The sequence below is a fragment of the Chlamydotis macqueenii genome, chromosome 6, assembly GCF_036417535.1.
Source record: "Chlamydotis macqueenii isolate bChlMac1 chromosome 6, bChlMac1.mat, whole genome shotgun sequence".
NCBI lineage: Eukaryota > Metazoa > Chordata > Aves > Otidiformes > Otididae > Chlamydotis > Chlamydotis macqueenii.
Window position 1 is genome coordinate 40693975 of NC_141561.1, and position 25574 is coordinate 40719548.

Below are 25574 nucleotides of genomic sequence, written 5' to 3' on the forward strand. Positions count from 1 at the left end.
ACACGAACGAAGCCCATTCAAACGCGGTGCCCTCACTGGAGCAATGTTATTTACAATACGTAGGGAAACATCATTGCTACCGTGAGAATACCGATTTTGTAGTGAGCGCAAAAAAGGGTTTGTGCTGCGAGGCGGACTCGGGGGTCCCCAGGGCGGGGCATGCTGCAGTGTGTCACAGGGCCCTTGGCGATACAGCTGTTGGCGTCAGAGGGAGCACCCCACAGTGCCTGGAGGGCGCGACAGGACAGGACGGGACGGAATTGGGGTGCAAGGAGCTCCTGTGCAGCCACCTTGTTCCCTGCCGACCCACGTCCGTGGTGCTTTTCCGAGGCGTCTCTCGTCCCTGGGACAGGAGCCCTCGCGGCCAGGCCTCAGCGGGATGGCGGAGAGACCGCCCAGCGAGCCCAGGCTGGCCTGGCTTGGGAAGGAGGATGAGGAGGAGGAAGGTGCTGGGGCTGCCCCAGCACGGCAGCCTGATGAGGTGGAGGAGGTCCAGTCGCTGCACGCAGGTGAGTGTCTGAGCTGGGACACAGGGCTCGTGGCTGCTGCCGCCTTGGCCCCATCCCATCCCCCGTGGCCATTCCCACGGGAAGAGGGTATGGGGCTGTTCCCCACGGCTGGGCTCCGGCCATGCTCCATCCACTGGGCACCCCCAGCCCCAACACGTGGGCAGAGAGACGGGGGTCAGCGTCCCCACCAGCCCCTGCCCCGGGACTGGCCCTGCCCGGGCAGCGCGGGGCTCGCCTCTGTTCTCCAGCCTCTCCCGCAGCCCCTCAGCTCTGCCTGTGCTCTGTCTTTGCCACATCCAGGCTGGGACTTGTCGGAAGAGGAGGAGGAGCAGGAGGACACCCGTACCCTCTCCTACTGGACAGCACAGGTACCCACAGCCGTACCCGCCTGGGCTGGGGCTGCTCTGGCTGCTCAGCCAAGCACTGCCGTCAGGGCACTTACGGTGACATCTCTCTCTTCCCCGCCCTTCCTTCTCCTGCAAATGTTTTAAGAATCCCTCAGCCTCACTGAGCAGGAAGGCACCACTGTCACGGCCGTCAAGGGCAGGGCAGACTCTGAGTCCTGCAATGCAGAGGCTTGTGCGGCCGTGCTGGATGTGCCTCTGGAAAGTGACACCTCCTGCTTGGAGCATAAGTGGCCTTTGACCGGGGCTCGAGCTCCCCAGGGCTTGTGTGCCCCCTGACGCCGGGTCCCCTGGGCACCCAACAGCCTTTTAGGCCAGCACAGTGCGGCGGGAAGGGAAGCACATCCCGGGGGCAGCTGGGGAAATGGCTGGCTCTGGCAGCACTCCATCTCTCAGCCGTGTCTCCTCCAGGTGCCCGGGACTGTGAGGCGCATCTACCGGCGGCTCACGTCCAGCACGGATGTGTCTGCCGAGGACCAGTGGGACAACACCCTTCAGGAGCTGACCCACGCGCACCGCCGGGATGTGGTGGTGACCCTCCTGCGCTGTGCCCCATCGTGCGACAGGTACGGGGCACACCTGGCTTGAGGGCTCAGGGCTCACCAGCCTCTGTCGAGCCTGTCCCACGGGGGCTGCCAGACAGGCAGAGATATTTGGGGCACTGCTGTCCCTCCGTTTCCCAGCCCTGACATCCCAGCCCACAGCCCTCTGCCACGCTCCCTCCCTGCCCCTCAAGGCACCGGTGCTCGGCCGCCTTCCTGCCCGCAGGGTAGGCTGGCAGCCGGTGGTTGCCCAGGCCAGGGCGCTGTGGCCGAGACCCCGCTAACACAGAGCTCTGGGCCTGCAGAGCTGCTGCGGCCATGTGGAGGGCGATGGTCTCCTCGGGCAGGACTGCGGAGAAGGTGCTGCTGGAGCTGCTCTGTGTGCTGGAGGACTGGCCAATGCACAGCACGTCCACCTCCGACGGGGACAGCACGGGTGTCTTTGCCCTGGCCGTGAGTTTCTGGACTGTGCCTCTCCAGGCGGCTCTCCACGCTCCCCTGCATCGCGCTGTCTCAGCGTGGGCCGGAAACCTGGCTTAGGGGCAGGCTGAGGGGGCACGAGGCCACATGTTCCCCCTGCGTCTCCCACAGCCCAGGCCAGCGCCCGAGCCTCCCCCTCCCACGCTGGGGCCCCGCCACAGGGATATTTCGGCACTGAGTGCTCTCTCTGGGTGCTTTGTTTTCTGCAGGCAACCAGGGCGCTGCGGGAGATCCTCCGACTGCCCGGGTGCCCAGGGGCATTGGTGATGCATTTCCCTCGCCTCTTCCTGCTTCTGCTCTTCCAAATTTTCTTCATCACAGAGCAGATGCCAGGGAAGGTTGAAACCTTCTGGAGGGAATGCCGGGAGGAAGATGGCCTTCCCACACACCCTAAAAGGTGCCCCATCCCAGTCCTCCCGTGCCCCCACGGCCCTGGAGCTGGGGCCAGGGCTCCCGGTGTGACCTGGCCTTTGCTGTGCACACAGGTTTGCAGTGCTGACTGTCAAAGCGCTGCTCTGCCGCGTTGGCTATGAGAACGTGGTGTTTGACGTCCAACGGAAGCATGGCTGGGACACGCTCCTCAACGCTGAGACCCAGCACTGCGCAGTGGGTCTGCTGGCCAGGTGAGAGCCCCCTTCTCCCCACCCCCCCGCCCATTTCTGCCCTGCAGACGGGGCGCCCCACACAATCCCCTTGGTCGTGGGTGAGAGGGACTTGTCAGTGAGGGATGGCCCAGCAGAATGGAAAAGCCTGGGAGAGGTGGGGGCACAGGAGCAGCCACCTCCCAGAGCGCCAGCGTCCCCTCCGGAGGGGCCTGGGCTGACGGCAGGGAGCAGGGGCTCTGTCTGCAGGCAGCCCCAGCGAGGGCAGCCCGCCGATGCAGGGCAGGAGGCAGTGAGGGCCGGGGGCAGAGCCTGGGGGTGATGAGTCGCCCGTGGGCTGAAAGGGGTCTCCTCAGAAGGGAAGGCTTTGGGGCATGGTAGGGCGTTTTTCCAGTTCTTTCCCCAAAAGGAGCCTCCTGGTTTGCGAGCGTAGCTCGGGACCAACAGTTCCTTATCCCCTCCACCAGAGAGATGCGTATTTTATCCACACGCTTCCGTCGCTGGATTGCAAACTACCTGGTGGAGCTGCTCAGCCGGAAGGAGCCACGCTGGGAGATGCCCGCCATGACATTCCTCGTGGAGGTGAGCCAGACGGGGAGCGCTGCCTCGCTGAGCTGCCTCCCACCACGCTGCCCTGTGGCAGCAGCAGCTGCGGGGCAGCCCAGCCGATGGAGCTGGGGCAGAGGGGGAGCTCTGGCGAGCGATCAGAGGCTGCCGAGGGCTGGGAGGCACAGCGGAGTGGGCGAGCGACCTGCGCCATGTGCCCCAGGGGCTCTGCAGCCGCTGCTGCCTTTGGGCTGGGCTGCCTGGGACGGCGCCCGTGCCCTCTGCTCCTGGCTGGACCCAGCCCTGCGCGGTGCTGGGTGCCGGCCAGGCACCCCTCTCACTGCTCCGTGTGTTTTAGTTCCTGGCCTACCCTGACATAAGCAGCTGGGGTGACCAGATCCTGCAGCTCGCCCCAAGGTTCCTGCACAGCGAGTGCACAGTGATGCGTCGCCTGGTGCTCAGAGGCCTCGTCGAGCTCTGCAAGACCCCCGTGATGGTGAGCAGGGGGCAGCCGGCTGAAGCTGTGCTGGCGACGTGGGGCTGGGCACGGGGTGCTGGGTAGCAGAGTCCCTTGGGCTTGGCTGGGCCTTGGGAGCTGTGGTAGCTGCTCCCAACGCTCCTGCCTCCCCGTTCACCTGCCCGAGTCCTTCGGGGCAGGCCTTTGCACCTGGGTCCCGAGGCAGCAGCGTGGGCTCAAACTGCTGCAGTGGTTTTGTCCGTGCAGCCTTTTTGGGCTTCACAACACAGCACTGTGTTCCACACAGGTCCAAAAAATGCAGTGCCTATTTCCGAGGCTCGTATTGCTACTTCAGGATGCAGACACCGAAGTGGTTGAGAAGACCCTGTCTGTGCTCAGCGAGATGCTCCTGGCAATGGACGTGCCAATTCCCAGCAACATCGCGCTGCAGCTGGCTGAGCGGCTCCGGCCACTCTTCGACAACGTAAGGCTTTGAGCCCCCCACCACGGGCGCTGGCTGCTGCCCAGAAACTTTGTGCCCTGTGGCTTTTCAGACCCATGATGTGTGGTGGGCCTGGAGCAGCTGGTGCTCAGCTCTTGCCCTCTTCCTTCATCCAGGAATCGAAGAACGTGCGACTGCTCTCCATCAAAGTCTTTGGATATGTGATGATGTCCGTAGAGCAGCAGGGAAAAGATCCACTGAAGGCGGAGGTGCACAAGAGCCTGATCCCGCTGCTCTGCCACTTGAATGACAAGAACCGGACCGTGGCAGAGGTGAGGATTTCTGACCTGCTGGGGTCCCCGCGGGAGGTGGCTCGGCTGCCTCCTGTCCCGGTGCCTCGCGGGCTGCAGCGCTCCAGCCTCCTCCTGGCCCTGGCTCCAGAGCAGCAGCTCTGGGGGAGCTCTGTCCCGCTGCCCCGGCAGCACCAGGTGCCCGGGTTGGGGGTTGTCCCACTCCTCGGCCCGGGCACCGAACGCGCCGGCAGACACCTTTGTCAGCTGCTGCATCTTCCCAGCAGCGGCCAGGAGAGGCCCTGAGCCTTGGCCAGGTGCAGGGGACGCAGGTCCTGTGCCCTGGGCAGCGGTGCCATCTCCCAGTCTCTGCTGCTCTGCAGGCCTCTTGGGAAACCCTGAATGAAGCCAGCAAGTTCCTGAAGAAGATGAATCTCAGGGAGGTGCTAAAGAGGCAGCAGATATGGGAGGTCAGCCAGTGCCTGGTAAGGATGGCCCCAGAGCCCCAGAGCCGCAGCGCCAGGCTGGACAAGCCCCCTGTCCGCACTGCCCAGCGTGTGGTGCTGGCAGCTGTGCCCCTGCCCACTGCTGCCAGCCTGCACCCCACGCACGCTGCCTTCCTCAGGCGTGCGGCCCCACGGGCTCTTCTCCAGGCTCCTCTTCCTCCCCAAGCCCGGCACCAGCCGGCTGCTGGCTGGGATTTGCTGTGGGTGTCCCGGCAGGTCCTGCGTGCAGGTGCCGCCCGGCCAAGGGGGACATCCTGTGCCAACCTTTCCCTCCTTTCCCTTGCGCTCTCTCCAGCTGGCAGAGTACGGCAGCAGGGCAGACGAGTACCTGCTGCAGGTGCTGCAGTACCTGCAGAGCCCGCAGGAGTCCATGCGAGAGGCGGCCATCAGGTTCATTGGTGAGCCACAACTCCCCGGGGTCCCTCCCTGCCCCACTGCAGCTTGGCCCCAGCCCCGGCTGCTGCAGCGGCAGCAGGAATGGGCTGTGGAGCCCCAGGTGCCCCACGCGGGGCCGGGGCAGCCGTGGGGCTCCCTGCCGCCCTCTCCCACCCCTGCCCTTGGCCGTCACGCTCGGGGACGGCCCCGGGCTCAGCCCCGCCGAGGGGAGGAAAGCGTGTAGCTGGGCTGATGTGGGGAAGCTGTGCTGCTGGGGCTGGCGGGACTGCTCATGGGCTGTGTGTTCCTAGGTCACGGCGCGCAGTACGGGAGTGGTAAGGAGCAGGTAAAGCTCCAGATCATGTACCAGGGTGAGTGAGCGCAGCGGGGTGTCAGCGGGGACTGTCGGGGGGAGGAAAGAAGCTGGGCAGGGGGCAGCAATCCCTGCCCCGATCGGGAGGGCTCTGCTCCCTGCACAGACGATGGGCAGCGTGGGCAGAGCAGAGATGTCAGGGGCACGTGGGGTATTTTTGGCCAGCACCTTCCGGCCGATCCCGTTGGCCCCTGCTCCCTCCTGGCCATGGGAAGAGCGGTGGGCTGGCCCTGGCAGGAGGGCTTCCTGGGGTCCCCGCGGATGCAGGCTCTGACCTGGCCTCTGTTCCTCTCTGTTCCAGCCCTTCGAGGCATGACAAGTGACCCCAGCCTCTCGGTCTCCAACCTGGCAGCTCAAACGCTGCTGGTGCTACAGGCTGCAGAGAGAAGGTCTGCCTCCAGACCTGGGCTGCTGCACAGGCTGTGGAGGAGGCGGCCTTCTTTCCGGGGCGCTGGCTGGCTGTGCTGTTGGAGCTGCTCCCAGGAGCTCCCTGTGCTGGACCACCTGAGCCTGGAGGGGGATGGCCTCTGAGAGCGGGATTGTGGAGAAGGAGCTGCCTTCTCCATGTTTTTAGGTTGTGAAAATAAAGGAGTGGAAAAGCCCTGCTCTGAAGAAACTGGGATACTCAGGAGAGAGTGACCAGTTGTGCCCGCTGTCCCGCAGCTGGCGGCAGCACCGGACATACCCACAGCCCGTGGCCTGGCCGCAGGCACCAGCTGCTCCGCCGGCCTGCGAGAGCAAGAGGAAAGGAGAGGAAAAGCTTTTGCCTCCCGGGCACGCGCTCTGCAGCGCTCACGGCTCCCGTGGCAAGGAGTGGATGAGGTACAGCCCACAGCACCAGGCCATTTCTGTCCCTGCGCCGCTGGCGCACAGCACTGGAGCTGCAAGAGCAGCTGCAAGAGTCTTTTGCAACAAGTGCTGAGGTGATTGAGGCCAGGTCACAGCAAAAGGTCCTCCAGTGGGTCCGATCCCTGTTCTGAAAGTGCGTTCACCTCTGGCGACCCAGGAGACTCTTTATCTGGCCCGGGTCTCAGTGCTGCAGAGGACAAGGTGGCGGCAGAATCTAGGAGAACGGCCCTCAGGTCAGCTCCGGTCTCCTTTCAGCGCCCCGTGCAACTCTTTTCCCGCCTTGCAGGAGAGGAGCAGCTCTGGTCCCCGCCGTGGGAACATGTATCCCCCCACTTCCCTCCCTGCGTGTTCACGGTTCCTCTGTGCTGCTCCGTCGCCACGCCTGCCTGACTCCTGTGCCCATCGCCCAGCGCCCGTGGTGCGGCTGCAGGGAGGCACGTGCCAGCCCCGCCCGCCCCACCAGCCCGCAGGATCAAAGCTCCTCTGAGCTCCTCAGGCTGTCGCTGCCCTGTCCATCCGTGGCCGATGCACCCCTCATGGGCCCGCTTTGCCTAAGGAAAGGGCAACGTCTGCCCCTCCCGCAGACGAATGGCGAGCCGGGATAGCGAAGCACCCCCAGCAGCAGGGCTGGAGCAGGCGGCGCTGCAAGGGGAAGGTGATGTTCCGACAGCAGCAGCCCAACCCGTTGGCGTAGCAGAATCAGCATCTCTGCTGCTGGCCAGGGTCTGTTGCCGTTTGAGATCAAAAGCCATCTGATTTTGCAGCAAGGCAGCAAGCCCCCAGGGAAAACAGGGGTTCCCGGCTGCAGAAGCCGGCTTCTGCACACAACCGCCCTGCAGAGCGTGCGCAAGCGAGGCGAGCGGCTGACACCGCACCTTGCTTGCTTTCTTCCAGAACATTTCCACCCGCCAGCATCTGTAGAGGTTTTCTGCATAGAGGGTGGCTGCTGCTGAAGAGGAGGCCAGGCTGCCCCACCCACCTCCTCCCCGAGGAGGGCGCAGCCAGCCAGGCAGGGTCGCTGCCAGAAAATAGGCAGCTGCCAAAATGCAACTGCTCTCGGAGGTGCCAGAGATCCTGCAGCACAGTTCAGATGGAGCCAGGAGTCCACAAAGGGCTGCGCTGATCTGGTGAATTGTATGAAAAACAAGAGCTTTAAACCATGGAGTCCTTGCAATACTTGATCGTGGGGAGATGGGGAGTGACCATGGAAATCTTTTGTGCCACACAGAGGTTTGCTGCTCGTCGTCTCGTGGCAAAGCCCTTGAACGAGCTGTCACACGTGAGGGCGAGAGGTGCATTTTTCTTGCCCAAAAAGACATCTTGTGGATTTGCTGGCTGTTTCTGTGAGGACCAGGGGCTGTCAGCCGTACACTGCTGTCACAGTTCAGCCCCACACGGGACCAAGCTACGCAGTCTCTCACTGATCCCCCAGCCTGCGAGGAAATGGGGGAGATGGAATAGAACAAAAAAAAAAAACAAAGTAGGATAATAAGAGAGAGGAAAAAGTCTTCCCCTACCCCTGCCTGTTCCTGGGCTAAAGTTCATTCCAAATTATCTCAACCCCCTCGAGCAGCACAGGGGGAACAGGGCATGGGGTCTGCGCTCAGTTCGTCACACACAGTTTTCCGCCGCTCCTTCCTCCTCGGGGGAAGAACTCCTCACATTCTTCCTGTGCCCCGGCGTGGGGTCCTCCCCGGGCTGCAGGGGGATCTCTGCTCCTCCGTGGGCTCCCCGGGCTGCAGGGGGATCTCTGCTCCTCCGTGGGCTCCCCGGGCTGCGGGGGGATCTCTGCTCCTCCGTGGGCTCCCCGGGCTGCAGGGGCACAGCCGGCCTCACCATGGGCTGCACCACGGGCTGCAGGGGAATCCCGGCCCACAGGCACTTTTCTCTTCCTCCTCCTTCTTCACTGCCCTTGGGACCCGCAGCCCTTCCTCTCACCAGAAATCCTTCACAATCGGCTCAGGCAGACGCCTCTCAGCTTCTCTTCACATCTCCTCTCTTCACTTCTCCTGGCCGAGTTGGGCCCAGGCGGCCACTGGCGAGAGGACAGAGATTGAGGCCTGCCAGGCCCACCAGGCTCACGCCTCCATCTCTATACCCCCCCTTCTGCTTCTTCACTTTGTTTTTTTTATTTTCCCCTTGTTAAAGACATTACCACAGAGGCATTAGCACTGTCGCCAATTGCCTCGGCCTTGCCCAGCGGCAGGTCCACCCTAGACCCGGCTGGGCCCACCGCACAAAGGGGAAACTTCCAGCAGCTCCTCGCAGCAGCTGCCGCTGTAGCCCCCCCGCTACACAAAGCCAGCGCAATTACCCTACAGATATTTTTTAAAAAATAAATGCCCTTAGTCTGTCCCTTCAATGTGACAATCACAGGGTCGACTACAGCAAAACCCTCGGCAGAACTGAGAAGGTGGGGCCGAGGGACGCAGGCGGAACGCGAGGATGCAGCGAGCACGGCCAGCTACGCCCCTCTCGCACGTGGAGCTTCGTGTCTGCGGGAGGACTCTTTGCCAGTGACGGCGGCCGTTGAACCAAGGGCCCAAGGACAGCGCACCCAGAACCTGACTGCGCGTTGCTGTGTCCCAGAGCATTAATCCAAGACGTTCAAAAGCAACACGAACGAAGCCCATTCAAACGCGGTGCCCTCACTGGAGCAATGTTATTTACAATACGTAGGGAAACATCATTGCTACCGTGAGAATACCGATTTTGTAGTGAGCGCAAAAAAGGGTTTGTGCTGCGAGGCGGACTCGGGGGTCCCCAGGGCAGGGCATGATGCAGTGTGTCACAGGGCCCTTGGCGATACAGCTGTTGGCGTCAAAGGGAGCACCCCACAGTGCCTGGAGGGCGCGACGGGACAGGACGGGACGGAATTGGGGTGCAAGGAGCTCCTGTGCAGCCACCTTGTTCCCTGCCGACCCACGTCCGTGGTGCTTTTCCGAGGCGTCTCTCGTCCCTGGGACAGGAGCCCTCGCGGCCAGGCCTCAGCGGGATGGCGGAGAGACCGCCCAGCGAGCCCAGGCTGGCCTGGCTTGGGAAGGAGGAGGAGGAGGAGGAAGGTGCTGGGGCTGCCCCAGCACGGCAGCCTGATGAGGTGGAGGAGGTCCAGTCGCTGCACGCAGGTGAGTGGCTGAGCTGGGACACAGGGCTCGTGGCTGCTGCCGCCTTGGCCCCATCCCATCCCCCGTGGCCATTCCCACGGGAAGAGGGTATGGGGCTGTTCCCCACGGCTGGGCTCCGGCCATGCTCCATCCACTGGGCACCCCCAGCCCCAACACGTGGGCAGAGAGACGGGGGTCAGCGTCCCCACCAGCCCCTGCCCCGGGACTGGCCCTGCCCGGGCAGCGCGGGGCTCGCCTCTGTTCTCCAGCCTCTCCCGCAGCCCCTCAGCTCTGCCTGTGCTCTGTCTTTGCCACATCCAGGCTGGGACTTGTCGGAGGAGGAGCAGGAGGACACCCGTACCCTCTCCTACTGGACAGCACAGGTACCCACAGCCGTACCCGCCTGGGCTGGGGCTGCTCTGGCTGCTCAGCCAAGCACTGCCGTCAGGGCACTTGGGGTGACATCTCTCTCTTCCCCACCCTTCCTTCTCCTGCAAATGTTTTAGGAATCCCTCAGCCTCACTGAGCAGGAAGGCACCACTGTCACGGCCGTCAAGGGCAGGGCAGACTCTGAGTCCTGCAATGCAGAGGCTTGTGCGGCCGTGCTGGATGTGCCTCTGGAAAGTGACACCTCCTGCTTGGAGCATAAGTGGCCTTTGGCCGGGGCTCGAGCTCCCCAGGGCTTGTGTGCCCCCTGACGCCGGCTCCCCTGGGCACCCAACAGCCTTTTAGGCCGGCACAGTGCGGCGGGAAGGGAAGCACATCCCGGGGGCAGCTGGGGAAATGGCTGGCTCTGGCAGCACTCCATCTCTCAGCCGTGTCTCCTCCAGGTGCCCGGGACTGTGAGGCGCATCTACCGGCGGCTCACGTCCAGCACGGATGTGTCTGCCGAGGAGCAGTGGGACAACACCCTTCAGGAGCTGACCCACGCGCACCCCCGGGATGTGGTGGTGACCCTCCTGCGCTGTGCCCCATCGTGCGACAGGTACGGGGCACACCTGCCTTGAGGGCTCAGGGCTCACCAGCCTCTGTCGAGCCCGTCCCACGGGGGCTGCCAGACAGGCAGAGATTTTTGGGGCACTGCTGACCCTCCGTTTCCCAGCCCTGACATCCCAGCCCACAGCCCTCTGCCACGCTCCCTCCCTGCCCCTCAAGGCACCGGTGCTCGGCCGCCTTCCTGCCCGCAGGGGCAGGCTGGCAGCCGGTGGTTGCCCAGGCCAGGGCGCTGTGGCCGAGACCCCGCTAACACAGAGCTCTGGGCCTGCAGAGCTGCTGCGGCCATGTGGAGGGCGATGGTCTCCTCGGGCAGGACTGCGGAGAAGGTGCTGCTGGAGCTGCTCTGTGTGCTGGAGGACTGGCCAATGCACAGCACGTCCACCTCCGATGGGGACAGCACGGGTGTCTTTGCCCTGGCCGTGAGTTTCTGGACTGTGCCTCTCCGGGCGGCTCTCCACGCTCCCCTGCATCGCTCTGTCTCAGCGTGGGCTGGAAACCTGGCTTAGGGGCAGGCTGAGGGGGCACGAGGCCACATGTTCCCCCTGCGTCTCCCACGGCCCAGGCCAGCGCCCGAGCCTCCCCCTCCCACGCTGGGGCCCCGCCACAGGGATATTTCGGCACTGAGTGCTCTCTCTGGGTGCTTTGTTTTCTGCAGGCAACCAGGGCGCTGCGGGAGATCCTCCGACTGCCCGGGTGCCCAGGGGCATTGGTGATGCATTTCCCTCGCCTCTTCCTGCTTCTGCTCTTCCAAATTTTCTTCATCACAGAGCAGATGCCAGGGAAGGTTGAAACCTTCTGGAGGGAATGCCGGGAGGAAGATGGCCTTCCCACACACCCTAAAAGGTGCCCCATCCCAGTCCTCCCGTGCCCCCACGGCCCTGGAGCTGAGGCCAGGGCTCCCGGTGTGACCTGGCCTTTGCTGTGCACACAGGTTTGCAGTGCTGACTGTCAAAGCGCTGCTCTGCCGCGTTGGCTATGAGAACGTGGTGTTTGACGTCCAGCGGAAGCATGGCTGGGACACGCTCCTCAACGCTGAGACCCAGCACTGCGCAATGGGTCTGCTGGCCAGGTGAGAGCCCCCTTCTCCCCACCCCCCCGCCCATTTCTGCCCTGCAGACGGGGCGCCCCACACAATCCCCTTGGTCGTGGGTGAGAGGGACTTGTCAGCGAGGGATGGCCCAGCAGAATGGAAAAGCCTGGGAGAGGTGGGGGCACAGGAGCAGCCACCTCCCAGAGCGCCAGCGTCACCTCCGGAGGGGCCTGGGCTGACGGCAGGGAGCAGGGGCTCTGTCTGCAGGCAGCCCCAGCGAGGGCAGCCCGCCGATGCAGGGCAGGAGGCAGTGAGGGCCGGGGGCAGAGCCTGGGGGTGATGAGTCGCCCGTGGGCTGAAAGGGGTCTCCTCAGAAGGGAAGGCTTTGGGGCAGGTAGGGCGTTTTTCCAGTTCTTTCCCCAAAAGGAGCCTCCTGGTTTGCGAGCGTAGCTCGGGACCAACAGTTCCTTACCCCCTCCACCAGAGAGATGCGTATTTTATCCACACGCTTCCGTCGCTGGATTGCAAACTACCTGGTGGAGCTGCTCAGCCGGAAGGAGCCACGCTGGGAGATGCCCGCCATGATATTCCTTGTGGAGGTGAGCCAGACGGGGAGCGCTGCCTCGCTGAGCTGCCTCCCACCACGCTGCCCTGTGGCAGCAGCAGCTGCGGGGCAGCCCAGCCGATGGAGCTGGGGCAGAGGGGGAGCTCTGGCGAGCGATCAGAGGCTGCCGAGGGCTGGGAGGCACAGCGGAGTGGGCGAGCGACCTGCGCCATGTGCCCCAGGGGCTCTGCAGCCGCTGCTGCCTTTGGGCTGGGCTGCCTGGGACGGCGCCCGTGCCCTCTGCTCCTGGCTGGACCCAGCCCTGCGTGGTGCTGGGTGCCGGCCAGGCACCCCTCTCACTGCTCCGTGTGTTTTAGTTCCTGGCCTACCCTGACATAAGCAGCTGGGGTGACCAGATCCTGCAGCTCGCCCCAAGGTTCCTGCACAGCGAGTGCACAGTGATGCGTCGCCTGGTGCTCAGAGGCCTCGTCGAGCTCTGCAAGACCCCCGTGATGGTGAGCAGGGGGCAGCCGGCTGAAGCTGTGCTGGCGACGTGGGGCTGGGCATGGGGTGCTGGGTAGCAGAGTCGCTTGGGCTTGGCTGGGCCTTGGGAGCTGTGGTAGCTGCTCCCAACGCTCCTGCCTCCCCGTTCACCTGCCCGAGTCCTTCGGGGCAGGCCTTTGCACCTGGGTCCCGAGGCAGCAGCGTGGGCTCAAACTGCTGCAGTGGTTTTGTCCGTGCAGCCTTTTTGGGCTTCACAACACAGCACTGTGTTCCACACAGGTCCAAAAAATGCAGTGCCTATTTCCGAGGCTCGTATTGCTACTTCAGGATGCAGACACCGAAGTGGTTGAGAAGACCCTGTCTGTGCTCAGCGAGATGCTCCTGGCAATGGACGTCCAAATTCCCAGCAACATCGCGCTGCAGCTGGCTGAGCGGCTCCGGCCACTCTTCGACAACGTAAGGCTTTGAGCCCCCCACCACGGGTGCTGGCTGCTGCCCAGAAACTTTGTGCCCTGTGGCTTTTCAGACCCATGATGTGTGGTGGGCCTGGAGCAGCTGGTGCTCAGCTCTTGCCCTCTTCCTTCATCCAGGAATCGAAGAACGTGCGACTGCTCTCCATCAAAGTCTTTGGATATGTGATGATGTCCGTAGAGCAGCAGGGAAAAGATCCACTGAAGGCGGAGGTGCACAAGAGCCTGATCCCGCTGCTCTGCCACTTGAATGACAAGAACCGGACCGTGGCAGAGGTGAGGATTTCTGACCTGCTGGGGTCCCCGCGGGAGGTGGCTCGGCTGCCTCCTGTCCCGGTGCCTCGCGGGCTGCAGCGCTCCAGCCTCCTCCTGGCCCTGGCTCCAGAGCAGCAGCTCTGGGGGAGCTCTGTCCCGCTGCCCCGGCAGCACCAGGTGCCCGGGTTGGGGGTTGTCCCACTCCTGGGCCCGGACACCGAACGCGCCGGCAGACACCTTTGTCAGCTGCTGCATCTTCCCAGCAGCGGCCAGGAGAGGCCCTGAGCCTTGGCCAGGTGCAGGGGACGCAGGTCCTGTGCCCTGGGCAGCGGTGCCATCTCCCAGTCTCTGCTGCTCTGCAGGCCTCTTGGGAAACCCTGAATGAAGCCAGCAAGTTCCTGAAGAAGATGAATCTCAGGGAGGTGCTAAAGAGGCAGCAGATATGGGAGGTCGGCCAGTGCCTGGTAAGGATGGCCCCAGAGCCCCAGAGCCCCAGCGCCAGGCTGGACAAGCCCCCTGTCCGCACTGCCCAGTGTGTGGTGCTGGCAGCTGTGCCCCTGCCCACTGCTGCCAGCCTGCACCCCACGCACGCTGCCTTCCTCAGGAGTGCGGCCCCACGGGCTCTTCTCCAGGCTCCTCTTCCTCCCCAAGCCCGGCACCAGCCGGCTGCTGGCTGGGATTTGCCGTGGGTGTCCCGGCAGGGGAGGCCGGTCCTGCGTGCAGGTGCCGCCCGGCCAAGGGGGACATCCTGTGCCAACCTTTCCCTCCTTTCCCTTGCGCTCTCTCCAGCTGGCAGAGTACAGCAGCAGGGCAGACGAGTATCTGCTGCAGGCGCTGCAGTACCTGCAGAGCCCACAGGAGTCCATGCGAGAGGCGGCCATCAGGTTCATTGGTGAGCCACAACTCCCCGGGGTCCCTCCCTGCCCCACTGCAGCTTGGCCCCAGCCCCGGCTGCTGCAGCGGCAGCAGGAATGGGCTGTGGAGCCCCAGGTGCCCCACGCGGGGCCGGGGCAGCCGTGGGGCTCCCTGCCGCCCTCTCCCACCCCTGCCCTTGGCCGTCACGCTCGGGGACGGCCCCGGGCTCAGCCCCGCCGAGGGGAGGAAAGCGTGTAGCTGGGCTGATGTGGGGAAGCTGTGCTGCTGGGGCTGGCGGGACTGCTCATGGGCTGTGTGTTCCTAGGTCACGGCGCGCAGTACGGGAGTGGTAAGGAGCAGGTAAAGCTCCAGATCATGTACCAGGGTGAGTGAGCGCAGCGGGGTGTCAGCGGGGACTGTCGGGGGGAGGAAAGAAGCTGGGCAGGGGGCAGCAATCCCTGCCCCGATCGGGAGGGCTCTGCTCCCTGCACAGACGATGGGCAGCGTGGGCAGAGCAGAGATGTCAGGGGCACGTGGGGTATTTTTGGCCAGCACCTTCCGGCCGATCCCGTTGGCCCCTGCTCCCTCCTGGCCATGGGAAGAGCGGTGGGCTGGCCCTGGCAGGAGGGCTTCCTGGGGTCCCCGCGGATGCAGGCTCTGACCTGGCCTCTGTTCCTCTCTGTTCCAGCCCTTCGAGGCATGACAAGTGACCCCAGCCTCTCGGTCTCCAACCTGGCAGCTCAAACGCTGCTGGTGCTACAGGCTGCAGAGAGAAGGTCTGCCTCCAGACCTGGGCTGCTGCACAGGCTGTGGAGGAGGCGGCCTTCTTTCCGGGGCGCTGGCTGGCTGTGCTGTTGGAGCTGCTCCCAGGAGCTCCCTGTGCTGGACCACCTGAGCCTGGAGGGGGATGGCCTCTGAGAGCGGGATTGTGGAGAAGGAGCTGCCTTCTCCATGTTTTTAGGTTGTGAAAATAAAGGAGTGGAAAAGCCCTGCCCTGAAGAAACTGGGATACTCAGGAGAGAGTGACCAGTTGTGCCCGCTGTCCCGCAGCTGGCGGCAGCACCGGACATACCCACAGCCCGTGGCCTGGCCGCAGGCGCCAGCTGCTCCGCCAGCCTGCGAGAGCAAGAGGAAAGGAGAGGAAAAGCTTTTGCTTCCCGGGCACGCGCTCTGCAGCGCTCACGGCTCCCGTGGCAAGGAGTGGATGAGGTACAGCCCACAGCACCAGGCCATTTCTGTCCCTGCGCCACTGGCGCACAGCACTGGAGCTGCAAGAGCAGCTGCAAGAGTCTTTTGCAACAAGTGCTGAGGTGATTGAGGCCAGGTCACAGCAAAAGGTCCTCCAGTGGGTCCGATCCCTGTTCTGAAAGTGCGTTCACCTCTGGCGACCCAGGAGACTCTTTATCTGGCCCGGGTCTCAGTGCTGCAGAGGACAAGGTGGCGGCAGAATCTAGGAGAACGGCCCTCAGGTCAGCTCCGGTCTCCTTTCAGCGCCCCGTGCAACTCTTTTCCCGCCTTGCAGGAGAGGAGCAGCTCTGGTCCCCGCCGTGGGAACATGTATCCCCCCACTTCTCTCCCTGCGTGTTCACGGTTCCTCTGTGCCGCTCCGTCGCCACGCCTGCCTGACTCCTGTGCCCATCGCCCAGCGCCCGTGGTGCGGCTGCAGGGAGGCACGTGCCAGCCCCACCCGCCCCACCAGCCCGCAGGATCAAAGCTCCTCTGAGCTCCTCAGGCTGTCGCTGCTCTGTCCATCCGTGGCCGATGCACCCCTCATGGGCCCGCTTTGCCTAAGGAAAGGGCAACGTCTGCCCCTCCCGCAGACGAATGGCGAGCCGGGATAGCGAAGCACCCCCAGCAGCAGGGCTGGAGCAGGCGGCGCTGCAAGGGGAAGGTGATGTTCCGACAGCAGCAGCCCAACCCGTTGGCGTAGCAGAATCAGCATCTCTGCTGCTGGCCAGGGTCTGTTGCCGTTTGAGATCAAAAGCCATCTGATTTTGCAGCAAGGCAGCAAGCCCCCAGGGAAAACAGGGGTTCCCGGCTGCAGAAGCCGGCTTCTGCACACAACCGCCCTGCAGAGCGTGCGCAAGCGAGGCGAGCGGCTGACACCGCACCTTGCTTGCTTTCTTCCAGAACATTTCCACCCGCCAGCATCTGTAGAGGTTTTCTGCATAGAGGGTGGCTGCTGCTGAAGAGGAGGCCAGGCTGCCCCACCCACCTCCTCCCCGAGGAGGGCGCAGCCAGCCAGGCAGGGTCGCTGCCAGAAAATAGGCAGCTGCCAAAATGCAACTGCTCTCGGAGGTGCCAGAGATCCTGCAGCACAGTTCAGATGGAGCCAGGAGTCCACAAAGGGCTGCGCTGATCTGGTGAATTGTATGAAAAACAAGAGCTTTAAACCATGGAGTCCTTGCAATACTTGATCGTGGGGAGATGGGGAGTGACCATGGAAATCTTTTGTGCCACACAGAGGTTTGCTGCTCGTCGTCTCGTGGCAAAGCCCTTGAACGAGCTGTCACACGTGAGGGCGAGAGGTGCATTTTTCTTGCCCAAAAAGACATCTTGTGGATTTGCTGGCTGTTTCTGTGAGGACCAGGGGCTGTCAGCCGTACACTGCTGTCACAGTTCAGCCCCACACGGGACCAAGCTACGCAGTCTCTCACTGATCCCCCAGCCTGCGAGGAAATGGGGGAGATGGAATAGAACAAAAAAAAAAAACAAAGTAGGATAATAAGAGAGAGGAAAAAGTCTTCCCCTACCCCTGCCTGTTCCTGGGCTAAAGTTCATTCCAAATTATCTCAACCCCCTCGAGCAGCACAGGGGGAACAGGGCATGGGGTCTGCGCTCAGTTCGTCACACACAGTTTTCCGCCGCTCCTTCCTCCTCGGGGGAAGAACTCCTCACATTCTTCCTGTGCCCCGGCGTGGGGTCCTCCCCGGGCTGCAGGGGGATCTCTGCTCCTCCGTGGGCTCCCCGGGCTGCGGGGGGATCTCTGCTCCTCCGTGGGCTCCCCGGGCTGCGGGGGGATCTCTGCTCCTCCGTGGGCTCCCCGGGCTGCGGGGGGATCTCTGCTCCTCCGTGGGCTCCCCGGGCTGCAGGGGCACAGCCGGCCTCACCATGGGCTGCACCACGGGCTGCAGGGGAATCCCGGCCCACAGGCACTTTTCTCTTCCTCCTCCTTCTTCACTGCCCTTGGGACCCGCAGCCCTTCCTCTCACCAGAAATCCTTCACAATCGGCTCAGGCAGACGCCTCTCAGCTTCTCTTCACATCTCCTCTCTTCACTTCTCCTGGCCGAGTTGGGCCCAGGCGGCCACTGGCGAGAGGACAGAGATTGAGGCCTGCCAGGCCCACCAGGCTCACGCCTCCATCTCTATACCCCCCCTTCTGCTTCTTCACTTTGTTTTTTTTATTTTCCCCTTGTTAAAGACATTACCACAGAGGCATTAGCACTGTCGCCAATTGCCTCGGCCTTGCCCAGCGGCAGGTCCACCCTAGACCCGGCTGGGCCCACCGCACAAAGGGGAACCTTCCAGCAGCTCCTCGCAGCAGCTTCCGCTGTAGCCCCCCCGCTACACAAAGCCAGCGCAATTACCCTACAGATATTTTTTAAAAAATAAATGCCCTTAGTCTGTCCCTTCAATGTGACAGACACAGGGTCGACTACAGCAAAACCCTCGGCAGAACTGAGAAGGTGGGGCCGAGGGACGCAGGCGGAACGCGAGGATGCAGCGAGCACGGCCAGCTACGCCCCTCTCGCACGTGGAGCTTCGTGTCTGCGGGAGGACTCTTTGCCAGTGACGGCGGCCGTTGAACCAAGGGCCCAAGGACAGCGCACCCAGAACCTGACTGCGCGTTGCTGTGTCCCAGAGCATTAATCCAAGACGTTCAAAAGCAACACGAACGAAGCCCATTCAAACGCGGTGCCCTCACTGGAGCAATGTTATTTACAATACGTAGGGAAACATCATTGCTACCGTGAGAATACCGATTTTGTAGTGAGCGCAAAAAAGGGTTTGTGCTGCGAGGCGGACTCGGGGGTCCCCAGGGCGGGGCATGATGCAGTGTGTCACAGGGCCCTTGGCGATACAGCTGTTGGCGTCAAAGGGAGCACCCCACAGTGCCTGGAGGGCGCGACGGGACAGGACGGGACGGAATTGGGGTGCAAGGAGCTCCTGTGCAGCCACCTTGTTCCCTGCCGACCCACGTCCGTGGTGCTTTTCCGAGGCGTCTCTCGTCCCTGGGACAGGAGCCCTCGCGGCCAGGCCTCAGCGGGATGGCGGAGAGACCGCCCAGCGAGCCCAGGCTGGCCTGGCTTGGGAAGGAGGAGGAGGAGGAGGAAGGTGCTGGGGCTGCCCCAGCACGGCAGCCTGATGAGGTGGAGGAGGTCCAGTCGCTGCACGCAGGTGAGTGGCTGAGCTGGGACACAGGGCTCGTGGCTGCTGCCGCCTTGGCCCCATCCCATCCCCCGTGGCCATTCCCACGGGAAGAGGGTATGGGGCTGTTCCCCACGGCTGGGCTCCGGCCATGCTCCATCCACTGGGCACCCCCAGCCCCAACACGTGGGCAGAGAGACGGGGGTCAGCGTCCCCACCAGCCCCTGCCCCGGGACTGGCCCTGCCCGGGCAGCGCGGGGCTCGCCTCTGTTCTCCAGCCTCTCCCGCAGCCCCTCAGCTCTGCCTGTGCTCTGTCTTTGCCACATCCAGGCTGGGACTTGTCGGAGGAGGAGCAGGAGGACACCCGTACCCTCTCCTACTGGACAGCACAGGTACCCACAGCCGTACCCGCCTGGGCTGGGGCTGCTCTGGCTGCTCAGCCAAGCACTGCCGTCAGGGCACTTGGGGTGACATCTCTCTCTTCCCCACCCTTCCTTCTCCTGCAAATGTTTTAGGAATCCCTCAGCCTCACTGAGCAGGAAGGCACCACTGTCACGGCCGTCAAGGGCAGGGCAGACTCTGAGTCCTGCAATGCAGAGGCTTGTGCGGCCGTGCTGGATGTGCCTCTGGAAAGTGACACCTCCTGCTTGGAGCATAAGTGGCCTTTGGCCGGGGCTCGAGCTCCCCAGGGCTTGTGTGCCCCCTGACGCCGGCTCCCCTGGGCACCCAACAGCCTTTTAGGCCGGCACAGTGCGGCGGGAAGGGAAGCACATCCCGGGGGCAGCTGGGGAAATGGCTGGCTCTGGCAGCACTCCATCTCTCAGCCGTGTCTCCTCCAGGTGCCCGGGACTGTGAGGCGCATCTACCGGCGGCTCACGTCCAGCACGGATGTGTCTGCCGAGGAGCAGTGGGACAACACCCTTCAGGAGCTGACCCACGCGCACCCCCGGGATGTGGTGGTGACCCTCCTGCGCTGTGCCCCATCGTGCGACAGGTACGGGGCACACCTGCCTTGAGGGCTCAGGGCTCACCAGCCTCTGTCGAGCCCGTCCCACGGGGGCTGCCAGACAGGCAGAGATTTTTGGGGCACTGCTGACCCTCCGTTTCCCAGCCCTGACATCCCAGCCCACAGCCCTCTGCCACGCTCCCTCCCTGCCCCTCAAGGCACCGGTGCTCGGCCGCCTTCCTGCCCGCAGGGGCAGGCTGGCAGCCGGTGGTTGCCCAGGCCAGGGCGCTGTGGCCGAGACCCCGCTAACACAGAGCTCTGGGCCTGCAGAGCTGCTGCGGCCATGTGGAGGGCGATGGTCTCCTCGGGCAGGACTGCGGAGAAGGTGCTGCTGGAGCTGCTCTGTGTGCTGGAGGACTGGCCAATGCACAGCACGTCCACCTCCGATGGGGACAGCACGGGTGTCTTTGCCCTGGCCGTGAGTTTCTGGACTGTGCCTCTCCGGGCGGCTCTCCACGCTCCCCTGCATCGCTCTGTCTCAGCGTGGGCTGGAAACCTGGCTTAGGGGCAGGCTGAGGGGGCACGAGGCCACATGTTCCCCCTGCGTCTCCCACGGCCCAGGCCAGCGCCCGAGCCTCCCCCTCCCACGCTGGGGCCCCGCCACAGGGATATTTCGGCACTGAGTGCTCTCTCTGGGTGCTTTGTTTTCTGCAGGCAACCAGGGCGCTGCGGGAGATCCTCCGACTGCCCGGGTGCCCAGGGGCATTGGTGATGCATTTCCCTCGCCTCTTCCTGCTTCTGCTCTTCCAAATTTTCTTCATCACAGAGCAGATGCCAGGGAAGGTTGAAACCTTCTGGAGGGAATGCCGGGAGGAAGATGGCCTTCCCACACACCCTAAAAGGTGCCCCATCCCAGTCCTCCCGTGCCCCCACGGCCCTGGAGCTGAGGCCAGGGCTCCCGGTGTGACCTGGCCTTTGCTGTGCACACAGGTTTGCAGTGCTGACTGTCAAAGCGCTGCTCTGCCGCGTTGGCTATGAGAACGTGGTGTTTGACGTCCAGCGGAAGCATGGCTGGGACACGCTCCTCAACGCTGAGACCCAGCACTGCGCAATGGGTCTGCTGGCCAGGTGAGAGCCCCCTTCTCCCCACCCCCCCGCCCATTTCTGCCCTGCAGACGGGGCGCCCCACACAATCCCCTTGGTCGTGGGTGAGAGGGACTTGTCAGCGAGGGATGGCCCAGCAGAATGGAAAAGCCTGGGAGAGGTGGGGGCACAGGAGCAGCCACCTCCCAGAGCGCCAGCGTCACCTCCGGAGGGGCCTGGGCTGACGGCAGGGAGCAGGGGCTCTGTCTGCAGGCAGCCCCAGCGAGGGCAGCCCGCCGATGCAGGGCAGGAGGCAGTGAGGGCCGGGGGCAGAGCCTGGGGGTGATGAGTCGCCCGTGGGCTGAAAGGGGTCTCCTCAGAAGGGAAGGCTTTGGGGCAGGTAGGGCGTTTTTCCAGTTCTTTCCCCAAAAGGAGCCTCCTGGTTTGCGAGCGTAGCTCGGGACCAACAGTTCCTTACCCCCTCCACCAGAGAGATGCGTATTTTATCCACACGCTTCCGTCGCTGGATTGCAAACTACCTGGTGGAGCTGCTCAGCCGGAAGGAGCCACGCTGGGAGATGCCCGCCATGATATTCCTTGTGGAGGTGAGCCAGACGGGGAGCGCTGCCTCGCTGAGCTGCCTCCCACCACGCTGCCCTGTGGCAGCAGCAGCTGCGGGGCAGCCCAGCCGATGGAGCTGGGGCAGAGGGGGAGCTCTGGCGAGCGATCAGAGGCTGCCGAGGGCTGGGAGGCACAGCGGAGTGGGCGAGCGACCTGCGCCATGTGCCCCAGGGGCTCTGCAGCCGCTGCTGCCTTTGGGCTGGGCTGCCTGGGACGGCGCCCGTGCCCTCTGCTCCTGGCTGGACCCAGCCCTGCGTGGTGCTGGGTGCCGGCCAGGCACCCCTCTCACTGCTCCGTGTGTTTTAGTTCCTGGCCTACCCTGACATAAGCAGCTGGGGTGACCAGATCCTGCAGCTCGCCCCAAGGTTCCTGCACAGCGAGTGCACAGTGATGCGTCGCCTGGTGCTCAGAGGCCTCGTCGAGCTCTGCAAGACCCCCGTGATGGTGAGCAGGGGGCAGCCGGCTGAAGCTGTGCTGGCGACGTGGGGCTGGGCATGGGGTGCTGGGTAGCAGAGTCGCTTGGGCTTGGCTGGGCCTTGGGAGCTGTGGTAGCTGCTCCCAACGCTCCTGCCTCCCCGTTCACCTGCCCGAGTCCTTCGGGGCAGGCCTTTGCACCTGGGTCCCGAGGCAGCAGCGTGGGCTCAAACTGCTGCAGTGGTTTTGTCCGTGCAGCCTTTTTGGGCTTCACAACACAGCACTGTGTTCCACACAGGTCCAAAAAATGCAGTGCCTATTTCCGAGGCTCGTATTGCTACTTCAGGATGCAGACACCGAAGTGGTTGAGAAGACCCTGTCTGTGCTCAGCGAGATGCTCCTGGCAATGGACGTCCAAATTCCCAGCAACATCGCGCTGCAGCTGGCTGAGCGGCTCCGGCCACTCTTCGACAACGTAAGGCTTTGAGCCCCCCACCACGGGTGCTGGCTGCTGCCCAGAAACTTTGTGCCCTGTGGCTTTTCAGACCCATGATGTGTGGTGGGCCTGGAGCAGCTGGTGCTCAGCTCTTGCCCTCTTCCTTCATCCAGGAATCGAAGAACGTGCGACTGCTCTCCATCAAAGTCTTTGGATATGTGATGATGTCCGTAGAGCAGCAGGGAAAAGATCCACTGAAGGCGGAGGTGCACAAGAGCCTGATCCCGCTGCTCTGCCACTTGAATGACAAGAACCGGACCGTGGCAGAGGTGAGGATTTCTGACCTGCTGGGGTCCCCGCGGGAGGTGGCTCGGCTGCCTCCTGTCCCGGTGCCTCGCGGGCTGCAGCGCTCCAGCCTCCTCCTGGCCCTGGCTCCAGAGCAGCAGCTCTGGGGGAGCTCTGTCCCGCTGCCCCGGCAGCACCAGGTGCCCGGGTTGGGGGTTGTCCCACTCCTGGGCCCGGACACCGAACGCGCCGGCAGACACCTTTGTCAGCTGCTGCATCTTCCCAGCAGCGGCCAGGAGAGGCCCTGAGCCTTGGCCAGGTGCAGGGGACGCAGGTCCTGTGCCCTGGGCAGCGGTGCCATCTCCCAGTCTCTGCTGCTCTGCAGGCCTCTTGGGAAACCCTGAATGAAGCCAGCAAGTTCCTGAAGAAGATGAATCTCAGGGAGGTGCTAAAGAGGCAGCAGATATGGGAGGTCGGCCAGTGCCTGGTAAGGATGGCCCCAGAGCCCCAGAGCCCCAGCGCCAGGCTGGACAAGCCCCCTGTCCGCACTGCCCAGTGTGTGGTGCTGGCAGCTGTGCCCCTGCCCACTGCTGCCAGCCTGCACCCCACGCACGCTGCCTTCCTCAGGAGTGCGGCCCCACGGGCTCTTCTCCAGGCTCCTCTTCCTCCCCAAGCCCGGCACCAGCCGGCTGCTGGCTGGGATTTGCCGTGGGTGTCCCGGCAGGGGAGGCCGGTCCTGCGTGCAGGTGCCGCCCGGCCAAGGGGGACATCCTGTGCCAACCTTTCCCTCCTTTCCCTTGCGCTCTCTCCAGCTGGCAGAGTACAGCAGCAGGGCAGACGAGTATCTGCTGCAGGCGCTGCAGTACCTGCAGAGCCCACAGGAGTCCATGCGAGAGGCGGCCATCAGGTTCATTGGTGAGCCACAACTCCCCGGGGTCCCTCCCTGCCCCACTGCAGCTTGGCCCCAGCCCCGGCTGCTGCAGCGGCAGCAGGAATGGGCTGTGGAGCCCCAGGTGCCCCACGCGGGGCCGGGGCAGCCGTGGGGCTCCCTGCCGCCCTCTCCCACCCCTGCCCTTGGCCGTCACGCTCGGGGACGGCCCCGGGCTCAGCCCCGCCGAGGGGAGGAAAGCGTGTAGCTGGGCTGATGTGGGGAAGCTGTGCTGCTGGGGCTGGCGGGACTGCTCATGGGCTGTGTGTTCCTAGGTCACGGCGCGCAGTACGGGAGTGGTAAGGAGCAGGTAAAGCTCCAGATCATGTACCAGGGTGAGTGAGCGCAGCGGGGTGTCAGCGGGGACTGTCGGGGGGAGGAAAGAAGCTGGGCAGGGGGCAGCAATCCCTGCCCCGATCGGGAGGGCTCTGCTCCCTGCACAGACGATGGGCAGCGTGGGCAGAGCAGAGATGTCAGGGGCACGTGGGGTATTTTTGGCCAGCACCTTCCGGCCGATCCCGTTGGCCCCTGCTCCCTCCTGGCCATGGGAAGAGCGGTGGGCTGGCCCTGGCAGGAGGGCTTCCTGGGGTCCCCGCGGATGCAGGCTCTGACCTGGCCTCTGTTCCTCTCTGTTCCAGCCCTTCGAGGCATGACAAGTGACCCCAGCCTCTCGGTCTCCAACCTGGCAGCTCAAACGCTGCTGGTGCTACAGGCTGCAGAGAGAAGGTCTGCCTCCAGACCTGGGCTGCTGCACAGGCTGTGGAGGAGGCGGCCTTCTTTCCGGGGCGCTGGCTGGCTGTGCTGTTGGAGCTGCTCCCAGGAGCTCCCTGTGCTGGACCACCTGAGCCTGGAGGGGGATGGCCTCTGAGAGCGGGATTGTGGAGAAGGAGCTGCCTTCTCCATGTTTTTAGGTTGTGAAAATAAAGGAGTGGAAAAGCCCTGCCCTGAAGAAACTGGGATACTCAGGAGAGAGTGACCAGTTGTGCCCGCTGTCCCGCAGCTGGCGGCAGCACCGGACATACCCACAGCCCGTGGCCTGGCCGCAGGCGCCAGCTGCTCCGCCAGCCTGCGAGAGCAAGAGGAAAGGAGAGGAAAAGCTTTTGCTTCCCGGGCACGCGCTCTGCAGCGCTCACGGCTCCCGTGGCAAGGAGTGGATGAGGTACAGCCCACAGCACCAGGCCATTTCTGTCCCTGCGCCACTGGCGCACAGCACTGGAGCTGCAAGAGCAGCTGCAAGAGTCTTTTGCAACAAGTGCTGAGGTGATTGAGGCCAGGTCACAGCAAAAGGTCCTCCAGTGGGTCCGATCCCTGTTCTGAAAGTGCGTTCACCTCTGGCGACCCAGGAGACTCTTTATCTGGCCCGGGTCTCAGTGCTGCAGAGGACAAGGTGGCGGCAGAATCTAGGAGAACGGCCCTCAGGTCAGCTCCGGTCTCCTTTCAGCGCCCCGTGCAACTCTTTTCCCGCCTTGCAGGAGAGGAGCAGCTCTGGTCCCCGCCGTGGGAACATGTATCCCCCCACTTCTCTCCCTGCGTGTTCACGGTTCCTCTGTGCCGCTCCGTCGCCACGCCTGCCTGACTCCTGTGCCCATCGCCCAGCGCCCGTGGTGCGGCTGCAGGGAGGCACGTGCCAGCCCCACCCGCCCCACCAGCCCGCAGGATCAAAGCTCCTCTGAGCTCCTCAGGCTGTCGCTGCTCTGTCCATCCGTGGCCGATGCACCCCTCATGGGCCCGCTTTGCCTAAGGAAAGGGCAACGTCTGCCCCTCCCGCAGACGAATGGCGAGCCGGGATAGCGAAGCACCCCCAGCAGCAGGGCTGGAGCAGGCGGCGCTGCAAGGGGAAGGTGATGTTCCGACAGCAGCAGCCCAACCCGTTGGCGTAGCAGAATCAGCATCTCTGCTGCTGGCCAGGGTCTGTTGCCGTTTGAGATCAAAAGCCATCTGATTTTGCAGCAAGGCAGCAAGCCCCCAGGGAAAACAGGGGTTCCCGGCTGCAGAAGCCGGCTTCTGCACACAACCGCCCTGCAGAGCGTGCGCAAGCGAGGCGAGCGGCTGACACCGCACCTTGCTTGCTTTCTTCCAGAACATTTCCACCCGCCAGCATCTGTAGAGGTTTTCTGCATAGAGGGTGGCTGCTGCTGAAGAGGAGGCCAGGCTGCCCCACCCACCTCCTCCCCGAGGAGGGCGCAGCCAGCCAGGCAGGGTCGCTGCCAGAAAATAGGCAGCTGCCAAAATGCAACTGCTCTCGGAGGTGCCAGAGATCCTGCAGCACAGTTCAGATGGAGCCAGGAGTCCACAAAGGGCTGCGCTGATCTGGTGAATTGTATGAAAAACAAGAGCTTTAAACCATGGAGTCCTTGCA

The 25574-nt window shown here is 63.9% G+C and overlaps 3 protein-coding genes across 3 annotated transcripts; all 3 read left to right on the plus strand.

The window, feature by feature from the left end:
* The first annotated feature begins 379 nt into the window (after window positions 1-379).
* Window positions 380-6980, plus strand: LOC147600268 (maestro heat-like repeat-containing protein family member 7). The gene is made up of 15 exons (XM_086751210.1): window positions 380-509; window positions 810-877; window positions 1025-1138; window positions 1322-1479; window positions 1761-1908; window positions 2145-2332; window positions 2421-2558; window positions 3005-3119; window positions 3442-3579; window positions 4159-4314; window positions 4656-4757; window positions 5074-5176; window positions 5828-6018; window positions 6101-6348; window positions 6662-6980. The coding sequence occupies exons 1-15, from the start codon at window positions 380-382 to the stop codon at window positions 6978-6980; spliced, it is 2316 nt and encodes a 771-aa protein (XP_086607336.1).
* Window positions 6981-7566: 586 nt separating this feature from the next.
* Window positions 7567-15974, plus strand: LOC147600269 (maestro heat-like repeat-containing protein family member 7). Its single transcript, XM_086751211.1, has 15 exons — window positions 7567-7654; window positions 9801-9862; window positions 9986-10123; window positions 10307-10464; window positions 10747-10894; window positions 11131-11318; window positions 11407-11544; window positions 11990-12104; window positions 12427-12564; window positions 13144-13299; window positions 13641-13742; window positions 14068-14170; window positions 14822-15012; window positions 15095-15342; window positions 15656-15974. The coding sequence occupies exons 1-15, from the start codon at window positions 7567-7569 to the stop codon at window positions 15972-15974; spliced, it is 2292 nt and encodes a 763-aa protein (XP_086607337.1).
* Window positions 15975-16560: 586 nt separating this feature from the next.
* LOC147600270 (maestro heat-like repeat-containing protein family member 7) lies at window positions 16561-25006 on the plus strand. The gene is made up of 15 exons (XM_086751212.1): window positions 16561-16648; window positions 18833-18894; window positions 19018-19155; window positions 19339-19496; window positions 19779-19926; window positions 20163-20350; window positions 20439-20576; window positions 21022-21136; window positions 21459-21596; window positions 22176-22331; window positions 22673-22774; window positions 23100-23202; window positions 23854-24044; window positions 24127-24374; window positions 24688-25006. The coding sequence occupies exons 1-15, from the start codon at window positions 16561-16563 to the stop codon at window positions 25004-25006; spliced, it is 2292 nt and encodes a 763-aa protein (XP_086607338.1).
* The last annotated feature ends 568 nt before the right edge of the window (window positions 25007-25574 follow it).

Bases quoted from the DNA above. Each gene is read 5' to 3' on its own strand.
- LOC147600268 (XM_086751210.1), top strand. From the start codon at position 380: ATGGCGGAGAGACCGCCCAGCGAGCCCAGGCTGGCCTGGCTTGGGAAG. The intron at 2,333-2,420 runs GTGCCCCATCCC...CTGTGCACACAG, and splicing joins CTTCCCACACACCCTAAAAG to GTTTGCAGTGCTGACTGTCA. The intron at 6,019-6,100 runs GTGCTGGACCAC...CCATGTTTTTAG, and splicing joins GCTGCTCCCAGGAGCTCCCT to GTTGTGAAAATAAAGGAGTG.
- LOC147600269 (XM_086751211.1), top strand. From the start codon at position 7,567: ATGGGGAGTGACCATGGAAATCTTTTGTGCCACACAGAGGTTTGCTGC. The intron at 10,124-10,306 runs CATAAGTGGCCT...CCGTGTCTCCTC, and splicing joins GTGACACCTCCTGCTTGGAG to CAGGTGCCCGGGACTGTGAG. The intron at 13,300-13,640 runs GTGAGGATTTCT...GCTGCTCTGCAG, and splicing joins AGAACCGGACCGTGGCAGAG to GCCTCTTGGGAAACCCTGAA.
- LOC147600270 (XM_086751212.1), top strand. From the start codon at position 16,561: ATGGGGAGTGACCATGGAAATCTTTTGTGCCACACAGAGGTTTGCTGC. The intron at 20,351-20,438 runs GTGCCCCATCCC...CTGTGCACACAG, and splicing joins CTTCCCACACACCCTAAAAG to GTTTGCAGTGCTGACTGTCA. The intron at 21,597-22,175 runs GTGAGCAGGGGG...TCCTTCATCCAG, and splicing joins TCTGCAAGACCCCCGTGATG to GAATCGAAGAACGTGCGACT.